This window comes from Theropithecus gelada, chromosome 14 (assembly GCF_003255815.1).
Source record: "Theropithecus gelada isolate Dixy chromosome 14, Tgel_1.0, whole genome shotgun sequence".
NCBI lineage: Eukaryota > Metazoa > Chordata > Mammalia > Primates > Cercopithecidae > Theropithecus > Theropithecus gelada.
Genome location: NC_037682.1, coordinates 48,597,737 through 48,611,857, shown reverse-complemented (window position 1 = coordinate 48,611,857; position 14,121 = coordinate 48,597,737). Strand labels below are relative to the sequence as shown.

At 44.7% G+C, this 14,121-nt stretch overlaps 1 protein-coding gene across 2 annotated transcripts in view; it reads right to left on the bottom strand.

Annotated features, from left to right (window-relative positions):
* Window positions 1–14,121, bottom strand: part of PLEKHA7 (pleckstrin homology domain containing A7) — a 233,189-nt gene that overhangs the window by 70,477 nt on the left and 148,591 nt on the right. For both annotated transcript variants that reach the window (XM_025356218.1, XM_025356219.1), the window contains exons 5-8: window positions 7,929–8,040; window positions 7,021–7,125; window positions 4,431–4,503; window positions 3,350–3,450 (exon numbers count right to left, since the gene is read on the bottom strand). In XM_025356218.1, coding sequence (XP_025212003.1) covers window positions 3,350–3,450; window positions 4,431–4,503; window positions 7,021–7,125; window positions 7,929–8,040 — 391 coding nt within the window. The remainder of the gene's footprint in view (window positions 1–3,349; window positions 3,451–4,430; window positions 4,504–7,020; window positions 7,126–7,928; window positions 8,041–14,121) is intronic.

Genomic DNA, 14,121 nt, shown 5'->3' with positions numbered 1-14,121 from the left:
AAAAAAAAAAAAAAAAAAAAAGATTGGCTTTATCCTGAAAGCAATAGGGAACCACTGAAGGGCTTACAGTGGGAATACAACTGGAACAAGGGTGCAACTTAGGAACAGCATAAAGGATGAACTGTAGGCTGCAGAGTAGTTTCCAAGGCTGAATCAACGACAGCTAATGCTTACAGAGCACTTACTATACACTAGGTCCTGCTCCATAGTGTGCTCCCCAGGGGAGGGACGGTAGTGGCCAAGACAGAATAGTGGCAGCAAAAGTGGAGAGGAGGAGATGAATTTGATAGATATACAAAGAATAAAATTGAAAGGAGAGAGAAAAAAGGCAGCTCTTTCTTGGTGTCTTCTCATTCTATAATAATACACATGCTGATGCAAACTTGAGAATATAACCCCTAAAAAAGCAAGGATTTTGTCCTATTCATTGCTGTATCTAGCATTTATTATACTACCCAATAGACAATCAGAGCGTGCAACAGAAGTTTATAAAATAGAACTACATAAGTGAAAAACTATGCCTCTTGGCATGTCTTCAGAATCTAGAGCAGGGACCTGAACATTTTTTACGGCATGGACACTTTCAACAGTTTGATAAATACTATGAACCTTGTCCAGACTGTTAAGCAAGCAAAATAAGGGAAATCTATTATACTGAAATATAGTTCTTAAAATATTTTTTAAATGTGTGGTCTAGTGATGCAGGTGTTTGTTTACTAACGTACTGCATAATGGATCTGGTGGCAGATGTAATAATTATTGTGATTTTAAAATGGTGATGAGCATAAATGATATTTCAAGATACCTGCAACAGCTGTAATGTGTTATGAAGATATCTATAGTTTCTATTGGTGACCAAGTCACAGGTACTGCTGATACACATTGTGACCTGCTTTCTTAATTGAAAAAAATGTTACCTTTCAGCTAAGGTTAAAAAGTAGGCCAGGTACAGTGGATACTCTGAATTATCTCCGACAAGGTACCCTAGCACCAGTCTGAGAACTTCAGCTCTATATACAGAGAAGGACCAACATCAAAGGCAGGTATCAAGACCAGGCACAAAACACTGTGTATTCCTTGGTTTGCCCAAGAATATGGACCCTGAGCCACCTGCCCCCAGGGCCTACCCTCTGGCCCCTAAAAGAAGGATGCTGCAACCCAAATGAAAAGATAACTCTTTCAGACTCACGAAATCATTGCCCTTTCTGGAGAACCATCTAAACACCACCAGATCTGTCTGTAGTAGCTTTTCTCTGCTCTCAGATCCTGAGGACCTCAAAGACCTCTCCCAAACATATGATGCCTTCTGTCTCTCAGACAAAAGATTTAGGGAACACTCTCAGTAAAGTCTTTCTAAGAAAAATGTTGAGAAAAGAAAAGAAATCTAAGACAGATTAAAGATGTTTGCCTAGAATCTACTTTCACACCTCCAATGAAGTGTTAAGATAAAAAATATATATATAGTTATGATATGTTACTTTAAGGATATGCCAAATGTTGTTCCCAAAACATCATATGCAACATCACTATCCCAATTGTTTGCCCAACTGGGCAGTGCTCAACTCTAGAAAGGAGGGTTTTCTAAGGAAGATTTTTCAGGCTGTAAAGGATGAATCTGAAAGCCACTGAACAAAATGTTTTCAGAGCCAGGAATAAGTTTCTAAAATGATACAATAAATGTCAATTCAAACCACCTTCTACCTCCTGTGATGTCTGTGCAGCAAGTGATCAAGATAAGACATGGAAGAAAAGCTAGGAAGAAGAGAAAATAATAAAAAGTGGGAGCCCTATAAGAAAACTGAAAGAGAATAGAATTCAAGGCCAAGTCTGCCTCTGTCATCTTCCAGCTTTGTGACTTTGGGCGAGTTTCTTAAGCTCTCATATCCTTCCCTCACCATGAGCATTAAATGAGGTCACATGTATAAAAGTACTTCCCAAATCATGTTTTAAAGATATAAGGCAACAGTATTCCACGCATGAACGTGACACAGAGCAGTATCCCAGGATCACCAATCCTAGCAATTCTGGAGTGACACTCAGTAGCGTCACTCGAGGGAAAGAGAACAACTCAAACCTGTTGATGAGTAAAGCCACAGCATCAGCTCAGTTCTGTGCCTCCTTAGGAAGGAAAAGTAGAAGGAAGATGAGACTGACTTTCCAACCACCAGCACCACCATGGCTCCAGATCAAGATGTTGATGGAGACTCTGACTTTGCAAGCCCCTCACAGATGAAGGACCAGCTGCAGACCAACACTTTCCTTTAACCCTTCCAGACAATGACAGGCATCTTACCTTGAACTTTCCCATGATCCTTTATCTACAGCTGGAAAGCATGACTTCTGTTCAATCTTTTTTACTACCCACTGTCTAGTATTCATCTTGTGCCCCCAACATGGAAATGGCCAAGCAACAAGTATAGTGGGAGCAGGAGCCCCTACTCCAGCTTGAAGTGTATGACACTGCCTCATATCTTAAGCAGCCAAGAGAGGGCTGTGTCCTGTGGCAACTGGCACCAAGGGCTGCTTGCTTCAGTGCTCTCTAGGATGTCCACTCTGCCTAGGACACCAACTGCCATTAAAGCAGATCTTCAATCCACCCCACCCTTACCTTCCCTGGGGGACCCAAGATCTTAACACCTGCAGTGAAGGAAATCCATGGAGGCCACCAACAGAGAAGACCTCAGGACTCCCTATGTTTGAGCCTAAACACACCTTCCAAGAGCCTCCACACCTGACAGGTGCTACAGGGCGAAACTGCCATTAATTATCATGGCCTCACTCAGCCCAAATGGTACAGACACAGAACAAGTAGGAAAGGGGTTTTACTGGTAAAGGGATCTGCCTGGAAATCTTCTATGATCCAGAAGATAAACCAAATTTCATTCTAATTGCTTTTCAACAAGATAAACAAAGTGGACAAAGCTGACAGCCTCTTCAACACACAGGCCTCTAACCTTCAACGTGAGTTTTCATAATATAAAGGATACAAACCCATTATGAGGGGTCACCAGTTGCACGAAATGGCTGGATGCTAGGCTGGCTGAGTACGGTGATAAGATAGCTCAAGAAGGGCTTCGATAGGTAACCACAAGACTGGCAGTGACAGGAAGGAGTGGTCTGAATACTTGAACATGGCTTGGAGACTTCAAAACTTAGAGTCAAATGACAGTACTGGTCATGTGATATTATTCTTGTTCAAATAACTTACAACTTTGTTAACCTGAATCTGACACTCTCTAGCTTCTTAGCTTCTTCCCCCTCCTGACAAAAGCAACTGCTTTTATGAAAGCATTTTGAGAACACAGTTTCTTTAGACAGAATGGCTGCATTAGAGGTGTAGGGGCAGTACCTTAAAGGAGTATTTGCGGCTTATGCGATCCTCAGGGGCCACAGGCGAGATCACGTAGCTGGGCAAGGGGATGCTCCCGAGGACCGCTTCTTCTCGGCTATCTTTGAATGGAAAAACGCATCAGAACAACCTTCTGGGCAGCTTCCCTGGGCTCATCCGTTCCACTGCTTCCAGAACTTCAGCCAAGTTGTTTCCTCCCCTTGTAATGTCCATCCTCCCCTGACCCACACACAGGCAAAGCTCTATCCATTCTTTTTTTTTTTTTTTGAGATGGAGTCTCGCTTTTGTTGCCCAAGCTGGAGTGCAAGGGCACGATCTCAGTTCACTGCAACCTCTGCCTCCTGGGTTCAAGTGATTCTCCTGCCTCAGCCTCCCAAGTAGCTGGGATTACAGGCGCCCCCCACCATGCCCGTCTAATTTTTGTATTTTTGGTGGAGACAGGGTTTCACCATGTTGGCCAGGCTGGTCTCGAAGGCCTGACCTCAGGTGATCCACCTGCTTGGCCTCCCAAAGTGCTGGGATTACAGGCATGAGCCATAGCGCCCGGCCAGCCCTACCCATTCTTAAAAGCCTATCTCCTCTCTTTTTTCTAAGAAGCCTCCTCAGATTCTCCCATGATGGAATTCACTTCTCAGTCCCCTTGAACTGCTTTGAAAGCACCAATAGCAGTCTAGCCTTATCTTAAAAGTAAGCTCTTTCTCCGCATTTTGAGACCTCCCTCTTAACAACACTCCCTAACTTTGTGTTCTGGGGCTCCACAGAAGCTCAGATGGCCAATTCAATTCACCAGTTGCCCATCCAACGTCCAATAAACCCAGATGACAGGTTACAAAATACAATCAATGATCCACACTTCTCATTTCTCCAGAGCACCTCAAAGGTGGACCTATGTCCCAAATGGGACAGAAACAGAAATGACTCTGAATCTTGAGACCCTTAGTAGCAGGCAAACTGGATTCTATTTACTTTAACCCAACAGACTGAACTTCCTGTGTCAGGACTGGTAAAACTGAAGTCACCAACCATCCACATATGTAAAACTAAACACTTTGGCAGGGTAATAAGCTACTTGTTAGCTCACCTTTATAGTAAAATAAGCAGTAATCAGCAAGCACAAACCACCTCCTTTTCCACAGCCTCATCCCAGAACTGTCCTGCAAAGCAAAGAAAACTAGTCAGGGTCACACCTGGGCATACTGTTGTCCCTTTCCAAGAATGCACAACCTGATTCCAGAACCAAATATTTGCCCATATTCACTCTTTCTTTTAATAAATAAAAACCATTTTATTGAATAACCATTCTTTGAATAGGACATTAGAACTTAGATTAAATAATGGTTTATCCTAAGGAAGCAGGGTTTTTATTTTTGTCTCCTAGAAACAAATTAATGTATAATATTATAAGCCACTTTCTTCTAGAAAGTAAATTAAGAAAGGAATCAGTTCTTAACAAAAAGGTTTTTGTTTGTTTATTATTTAGGTGGCTACGCTATCAAATACCTCCATTTATGCTGACTGGAAAACTGAATTTACATTGAACTATTAAAAAGAGTCTAAGTTACCTAATGAATTAAGTGAGGCAAAGTTCTCATTAGACTATGCTCAGTTCTGTGCCATATAGGATGTATTCTGCTGTTGTGTTTTCCTTCCATTCAATATAAAAGGATTTGGATTCTCTTTGCTATCAAATTGTCTCATAAGAAAAATCTGTCTTTACTCATCTGAAATGTAAATGTTTGTATTTATCAATAATGTTTTAAATTATTGCGAATATTTTTTAAAAACATGGCAAAGGCAGAAAAACAGAATGTTTTAGGGTGAGTGTTCTCTCAAACCTAGGAAAACCTCAGAGCATCTTTTAGTTTTAGAGATGGCTGTTCACATCTGTAATCCCAGTGTTTTGAGAGGCTGAGGCAGGAAGATCGCCTGAGGCTAGGAATTCAAGACCAGCCTGGGCAACATAGTGATACCCCATCTGTAAAAAAAATTTTTTTAATTAAAAAAATAGAGATGGCTGTTAAATTGTCTTCCTTCTGCAGAAGTTTTTGACAAGCTTGAAAAAAATCTAACAATTTCCAAACTGAAATACAACATGAGGATTGTTCCTCCACTACTTACTAAAATGCTAAAAGCAAATTTAACTTGATGATTTCAACTGTTTATCAGTTTTATCTTCTGCAAATCAAGAGATGATTTCTAAGGTATTGGCACATGATATTTGCTTTGTCTGGAGACCTCTTATCTATGCTTCCATGCCTGGTTCAAATATCACTTCCTCCAGAAAGCCTTTCTGGACAACCCCCAGTATAGCCACTGCCTGTTGTGTGTCCACAGCACACAGATCCCTTTGGTTACAGTACAGCCAAAGGGCCTGGGCTAGGTGTTGGGAATTATTTACAAATACTTCCCTCTCTCTCCATATGTCAAAGGAGCATCCTTTGTTTAACGGGGACAGGGATGCAAACGGAAGAAGTCAGAGGGTTAAATGACTCAAGTGAGAAAAAGACATGGGCAAATGTAAGAAAAGAGGCAGGACAGGACTGTGAGGGGCATGTGGGAGCAAGAGAGGGTGGTACCAGGAGTGTCCAACAGAAGAGGCAGGGAGCTGTTGCAGCTGCCATAGGGCCAGAGTTGCAGAGGAAGATTTTAAGGGGACTTTTGGGATTTCTCCTGTGTGCTATGCAATGTAATGCCCTCCTCTGTCTTCCCACAAAGCTTCACCAAAACTTACATTGCAGCTCTGACATTTTTGGATGCTATGCTAGGTGCGAGACGGGGCTGAGTGACAATGTGACAAGTGAGAGATATGCTATCTGCTTCTCCTGGTAGCTGATGAGTTTCTCAAGGGCAGGAACCACGTTACTTTCTCTTGATACTTGCTCTTAGCAGCTTAGGACATGGCAGGCACTTTGCAGCATAGATGAATGAATGACCGGCAAGGAGAGAAGAAGAGCAAAAGAGACAGGGTCTCTAGCTCTGGGAACTCGCAACCCAGCCATGAACAGAGGACCCCAGGCAGGTCAACTGGCAGTAGGGATTCCAATGAAGAATGACCTCAGCCCACAGAGCCGACAAGACTTCCTGACTGAATGCATGTGGGGGAAGGAGGATCTGGTGATAGTGCTGAGGTTTCCAACCTGAGTGCCTGGGAGAATGGTGGTAACATTACTAAGATCTGGAGAAAGCAGTCCTGGGGAAATGGCAGGCCAGGGTAGTGAGGAGATAATGAGCTGAATTTGGCTGAATTGGAATTTGAGATGCTAGGTGGATATGTATGCTAGACAAGGGGGAGAGGAAAAGATGAAAATTTTCAGCCAAATAATAACAAAGAATCTTTGACATCAGGAAGGCCAGGGCAAGTAGAGGACTGGCAGGAAGGCTGGATTCAGGCTGACCACCCACACTGTGGCCTGGACCCCAGGGCAGCCAATAGCACCAGGGGCCAAAGTGGTCAAGTGGGTTTTGGGAGAGAAGCTGTAACCATTGAGCAGACAGTTCACTCATAAGAACAAACAGCAAATAATGCAGTGCAGCAGGTAGAATCCAGCTGCCTCAGACAAACTCAGTAACAGAAAGCTTATGTGCCCATCCCTAGCTTCCTGGGGACTGGGAAAGGAGAGAACTCAGTCAGAGCCATTTCCTCCACAATTCTCACTCCTCGGCATCCTCACCTGCTTGTGCAGCCAGCCCCTCACCACCACGGGAACATTGGGGTTCCTCCGAATGGCCTGGTCTCTCTTCCCAAAGCTGTGGACTTTATTGCTGGACTTTATGATCTACGAAAAAGCAGACTGAATTTTAGCAGCAGGGAATTTAAGGTGACATAAAAAAGCACTTGTATGTTAGGAGGACCGTCGGCTCTCTCTGCTTCACTCTAAACGGCAGCACCCTTTGATCAAATGAACAGCCAGGAGACAGGGAATGGGCGTGCACATGGCCACAGCATTCTAATTAAAAGGCAAGCCCAAGACCTGGCAAACCTCCCAGCTGGGTCACAGAAAAAAAAATTAAAAGGAATTTTTCAATCAACTTTCAGCAGCAGTTGTTGGCTATAATATGTTCCGTGGTTTTCTGAAGCAAAGCTAATTTTTGGTCACAGCTTTTTGCCAATTTCCAGATATTTACCCTTCCTATCTGGGTTCATCCCTTGGCACTCTCCTCCTCTCCTCAATGCTGGTTCTTTTCCCTGATCCTTAGTGTTTCTACACCTGGAGCACAAAAACTTCTGGGTCCTTCCCAAGGGCACCCTTTCTCAGGGCCTCATGTTACCAAATCTCTCCAGGCTCTCCTTAACACAGCTACATGTAAACAGAAACGTGGCCCTCCCAACCACACAAGGAAAGTGAAGAACATGCTCAAGGACCTAGACACCAGTGCTGGATCTGTCAGCAATCACCTGTCTTGTTGCCCAAGGGACATACCCCTCTTGGCCTCAATTTCCTAATCTGTCATTCGGGGAGAACACTTCTATGGGTCTCTCTCACAAAACTATAGTGAAGATCAAATAGACTGCTGGTTACAAAGGGGCTTGGCAAAATATGAAAGAGGGGAAGGAAGGAACAAGGGGCCAGGAGCTCACCTTGGGTCCAGGCTTGGCCTCCAGGGTGGAGGCGGTCCCAGCCGTGGATGTTTCACTGACCATGCTGGACGGTCTTTGGTTTCTCTCTTGCTTCGACATATGTGGATTTGGCCTGTGGGAAGACAGGGGATTCCAGTGAGTAAGAGCTGAGCTGCAGAGTAGGAAGTGCAGTAAGATCAGCTTCAGGTAGGAATTGTTGCTGGGCCTTAGAACAACCCAACCCTGATTGTTTGGAGGCTGCCTGACTCCAGACTGCAGCCAGAGGGCTGCGATGTCCAGCCTGCCCGTATGTTTCAGGGAATCAAGAGGATGACAAACAAGCACATCTCCACAGCCTGACACCCCAACAAAGGAGGACAGACTGTCATCCCTGCTGTTGTCTGGAAGTCCCCACACTCACTCTCTTAATCAGGTGTCTGTGACAACTGCCCCATCTGATGGGCATGCACAGATGTGCCACTCTTCTCAGCACGCAAGAGCAATCCATGCCCTCACACACACCTCCATTTCCCTGGCTCCCAAAAGAAGCTGTTTATAATTAGTAACAAGAAATCACTTGGCGCACACAACCACACCCCCAGATACACACAGAGAATCCCTTACATAAATGCCAGTGGGGCTTGTCTCCCAAAATAGACTACTCAACAAAGAGTCCTATTCTGGGAACACTCCATTTGCCCCAAAATAGAGCTATCAGAGATATTAACCCATTGTGCTATGCCTGGAGAGCAGGAAGAAATGAAATAAGCCTTGGGCCCCCAGTAAGAATCTCTGGGGCTTCCCCATTAGCATCCCAGACACATGGAACTTCCCACCAAGAAGCTGCCCTGGGATGGCCAACTCTCTGGGAGCAACTCAAGAGCCACTGAAGAGTCCTCCTCACCTGCCTCCGCAGATACCCAGCATTTGCCAGTCTTTCAAGGCAGTGGTGACAAATCCCTCCACACAAATCCAGTACCTATTCCTGGACAGCTGGATGCCTGATGCCAAGACCTGCTAAGTCCAGGATCAGCAAGCCTTCCTCAAAGTGGAAGTCTCCACGTTCTGTCCACTGCTCCGATAGGCAACAGAATCCAGGTCATTGGAGACCAGGCAGACCACAGAAAACTGAGGCTCTTTGCCTGAAGAGTGGAAAAAATCTGCTTTGGAGGCCTGGGCAAGGACCCCGAGGAGATGGAGCTAGAGGATCCAGGCAGGACGCAACTGACGAAGCAGCATTCAGAAAGTCCTTCACATGAACACTTTTAGAGCGCTGCAATGAGGGAACATCCTAGTTTCCACCATGGAAATATACTGTTTTCTTCGAAGACCCTGCTGCTCAAAAGATAAGTGATCCTTTCTGTGCCCTGAGACAGAGCCCAATATCCTACACCACAAGGGAAGTTCTCTGCAGAAGTAGCCGTGACTACTGCACTTCCCAAGCAATGCCAGCAGCAGGACCACTGTAGCAGACACCAGCTTCCCAAAGGGCTGGGCCCTGTGGGATGCTTGGCAGCTGGAGACGCAAGTCCTACCAGGCAGAAAGAGCACTGGCTCCTTATCAGTTCAGACACTCACTCCAGATTCCACGCCCCCGGCCTCCAACCCAGCCAGACTTTTGTTGCTGCTCCCCACTCAGAGGGAGAATGTCACCACATTTGCTGTTGGCAGAGGCTGTATGCAACAAGATAACTGCTGATCAGGGGCAGGAAGGCGGCCCAAAAGGCTGCCTTGTCCACCCCCTTTCTCCAGACAGAACTATGTCCAAAACATCCCGGAACCTGGTCTTGCCTGACTCTTCAGACTTCTGGAGGGTCAGACAAGGAAAAAGAGCTCTCAGGTTGCTTCATTTATGGCAGCTGTACCTCTAAGCTAAAATTCAGGATACAAGATCCAACGATAAAAAAGATTTCTTTGAAAGAAAATTTTTTTTTTTTTTTTTTGAGATGGAGTTTTGCTCTGTTGCCCAGGCTGGAGCGCAGTGGCATGATCTCGGCTCACTGTAACTTCCGCCTCCTGGGTTCAAGTGATTCTCCTCCCTCAGCCTCCCAAGTAGCTAGTATTACAGGCACTTGCCACCAAGCCCAGCTAATTTTTGTATTTTTAGTAGAGATGGGGTTTCACCATGTTGGCCAGGCTGGTCTCAAACTCCTAACCTCAGGTGATCCACCTGCCTTGGCCTCCCAAAGTGCTGGGGTTACAGGTGTGAGCCACAGCACCTGGCATGTTTGGGATTTTATCAAATGTAATTTGTTCCCACTTAAGACATTATAGGCTTATTACAGAATATTTGAGAAATATAAGAAAAAAATTGAAAAAAAAAAAGAAAAAATGGAGAGAAAAACATCACCCATAGTCCAGCTACTGAAAGGAAAACCATTTGTAACACTTGGTATAGTTACATTCATCCTTTTTATATGCCTGGGTTTTCTGCAGGGGAAGGGGGTGGAAAAAGGGTGGTTTTTTGTTTACATATAATCAAAATTATATATGTGACTTTACATCTTTATTTTTAAAACTTATTGTAATGTAAATACTTTCTCCATTAGTTTAAGGCAGTTCAATGTCATTTGAAATAACTGCATCATATTCCATCAACTAGATGTGCCATTCCACCTCAGTAGGACAAAGAAAAGACCATCTGGATTTGTGACTGGTCAGGAAATCCAGGACAAATAGCTACTTTTGCCATTTTTACACCTTACAATCTTTAACAATTTTTTTTTTTTTTTTTTTTTTTAAGACGGAGTTTCGCTCTTGTTACGCAGGCTGGAGTGCAACAGTGCAATCTCCGCTCACTGCAACCCCCGCCTGCCAGGTTCAAGTGATTCTCCTGCCTCAGCCTACCAAGTAGCTGGGATTACAGGCACGTGCCACCACACCTGGCTAATTTTGTACTTTTAGTAGAGAGGGGGTTTCACCACATTGGTCAGGCTGGTCTCTAACTCCTGACCTCAAGTGATCCATCTGCCTCAGCCTCCCAAAGTGCTGGGATTAGAGGTGTGAGCCACCACAGCCAGCCTAAAAAAATTTTTTTAAACCATCTCACCAGTGCAGTATGAAGAACCGTATAATCTTGACAGCCCCCAAACCCGCATATTCTAACCCCACGTCTCCTCCCCACCCTAGCTTCTGGGATGCTAGCTGGCTGGGGAGCTACTCCCAGCCAGTAATATGGAAAGAAAAATGACTTCCCTGCAGCCTTGGTAAGTGAGGAAAGAGACTACAACTCCCGCCTAGGGAGCCAGGTATAAACAGATTTTGGCTAGAGAATGACTGGTTATGGCCCCAACACTGGACATCAGTGAGGGGCAGTGATGGGCAAGGAGTGGGGAAAGAATAGGAAAACACACATGAAGACAGCTCAACTCCTCATGGTCTATACCGCTCAGCCACACTCATAGAAAACTTATTAGGAGACGTGACTAAAGTTCAAACTACATATGCCCCAGGGAAGGGACTGTGTTGTCTATAAACAGGGAGGATGTCTTTACCAAGGCCCCCCATGAGCAGTGACAGCTCCCAACTCAAGGCATAGACTCAATTCATACTTGACATCCCTGACCTGGCTCTTTGAAAGGACAAGGCACACACAGCTACCCACTTGTCCAAGTAACAAGGTCAGCCTTCAGAGGATGTTTCTTTGAAGCTCTCAATGTAGAACATGATCTCTCGGTTTTCTAAGGATGACTATGACTTTTGGAAATAACTAAAAGTTATCTGGAATTACAACTAGTTAAAAATATGGTGGTCATGCTTGGGGATACCATCTGGTATCCAAAAGCAGGGATATGAAAAAAGTTACAAAAACAATTTTCTCACTTGGCTGAAAACCTGGCTCTGATGGAAACTTCTAGTGGTGGTTTACCGCAATGGGTAATGAGCAATGGGACATCAACAGTGCATGTGTATAGCCTCCCGAAGAGACAACACTGAAAGGAACATCCCTCACTTGGATGCGGGCATTCTGATACATTTGCTTCAGCCAGTTACATCCCACAGGCATGTTTCCCATTAAGAGCCTGGTGGGGCAGACAATGATTTGTCCTCAACTCCTCAGAATGAGTGTACTCTGCTGACGAGCCTCACCTAAGAACAGAGTCTCATCTAAAAACCGTCTCCTCTTCCCAGAGAAGAGCCTGTCCCCCGAGCTGAGCAACCTTGAAAGGCATTCAGTTGCCAGCAGCGTGCCCTCAGGCACAGAGTCACAGAGACCCCTGGGAGAGGAGACCTAAAAACCTGCACATGCAGACTGCTGCTGTCCTCAAATAAAACCTATTAACTTAAAAGCCTGTTTGCCAGGTTTCCGTTATCGGAAATCCCAAAGTACAATGGGATGATTTGAACAAAGACTTCCCTCTCCCTGGTTTGGGCTACATGAATGCTGATTATTTTGCTGGAGGGATGTGGGCTGAAGATGAAAACAGTGAGCTAGAGTTTGAACCCAACCTCCTCCCATCTGAAATGAACAAAAGAACTTAGGACTAGACAAAATGAGTCTGGAGATACCCAGTTGGAAAGTGACTTGATTTTCCTCTGAACTTCGTCAAGGATGTGTGCAGTGAGCCTGAGCAGGAAGACACTTTCTCTGTCCCTATCTATAAAAGGAGTGCTTCTGCTTCCTGCATATTCGGGACTAAATGCATATGACACTGACAGATGTAGTAAGAGAGGTTACAGATACAGAAGCTTTTTTTTTTCTGTTGGGTCTGAAATTAGGTGGGTTTTGTCAATGGGATTTGGTTAATGGGAGCCTCTCAATCAACAGTGTGAGCTGAAGCAGAATGAAGGAATCAGAGCAAGATATCTATGATGCTGCAATAAGTGGTAACCAAGACAATGATCCCCACCTCTTCAGGACAGGTACACAGAGTCAAGCAAGCAGAGGGATTAGGCTGTACTTGTTGAGCACCTACTGCATGCATGCCAGGCACTTGGCCTGCATCATCTCACTTAACCCTGCCAAGTCAGTTTTAGTATCTCTATTTATAGAGGAGGAAACTAAGGCTCATAGAGACAAATAACTTATTCAAGATAGCAATTGGACTCCAAAACCTGGGCTTTGCCACAGAAAGACCCTATGGCAAGTCCCAAGGTCTGAGAGAAGCAGGCTTTTGCTCCTTTCAGCCCTAAGACCAACGCCCAGGATCAAGGAAAACTGTGGTGGTAGAAAGAGCAAGAGCCCAGAATACCTGGATCTCAGCCCAGTCCTGCAGCTTACTGACTCCTCCACAAGTCACATCAGTTCTCTGGACCTTGGTTGCCAGTTTTGCAAAATAAGTGGAAACCACATCTCATCTCACAAAGTAGTTGTGTGGATTGAAATGACACTGAAAACCATAAAGCACACATTATATACAAAGCATTATTTGGAACTGTTACCAGCGAAGACCCCAGAATTTAAATCCCAGCTACACTTTATTTCCAAGGCATATGTCTCCAGAAAGCTCAAGGTGCCAAACCATTAACTTCTAAACAACAGTCATCTCCTATAAACATCCCAATAGCATTTTATAAATTAAAAAAAAAAATTGTTTAAAGCACAGTAATCCTGTGGCTGGAGGATTAGGTTCCCATTCTTTCCCCAGGAGAACAGTAACGTCAAGAATCATCAAGGGCTAGGAGCAGTGGCTCCATGCCTATAAACCTAGCACTTCGGGAGGCTGAGGCGGGAGGATCACCTGAGGCCAGGAGTTCAAGACCAGTCTGGTCTTGAGACTGGTCTCTATTAAAATTAAAAAAAAAAAAAAAATCAGCTAGGCGCAGTGGTTCATATCCATAATCTCAGGCCAAGGCAGGCGGATCGCTTGAGCCAAGGAGCTCAAGACCTGGGCAACATAATGAAGCCCCGTCTCTATGAAAAATAAAAAAATTAGCTGAGAGTGGTGGTGCACGCCTGTAGTCCCAGCTACTTGGGAGGCTGAGGCACAAGAACTGCTTGAACCTGGGAGGCAGAGGTTGTAGTGAGCCAAGATCACACCACTTCACTCCAGCCTTGGCACAGAGCGAGACTCGGTCTCATTCATTAAATAAATAAATAAGTCATCAACACTATGATGGGAGGTTAGAAAGTTATAAGGAAACAAATCTTTTACTGAGAACACCTTATTAAATGACCCCTTTATCCCATTAATTCCTGGGAAAACTGGCCCCCAAAGTCATGCTCTGTCCTCAAGGAACCTACACACAGAGAGCTCAGCTAAAACTACTGATA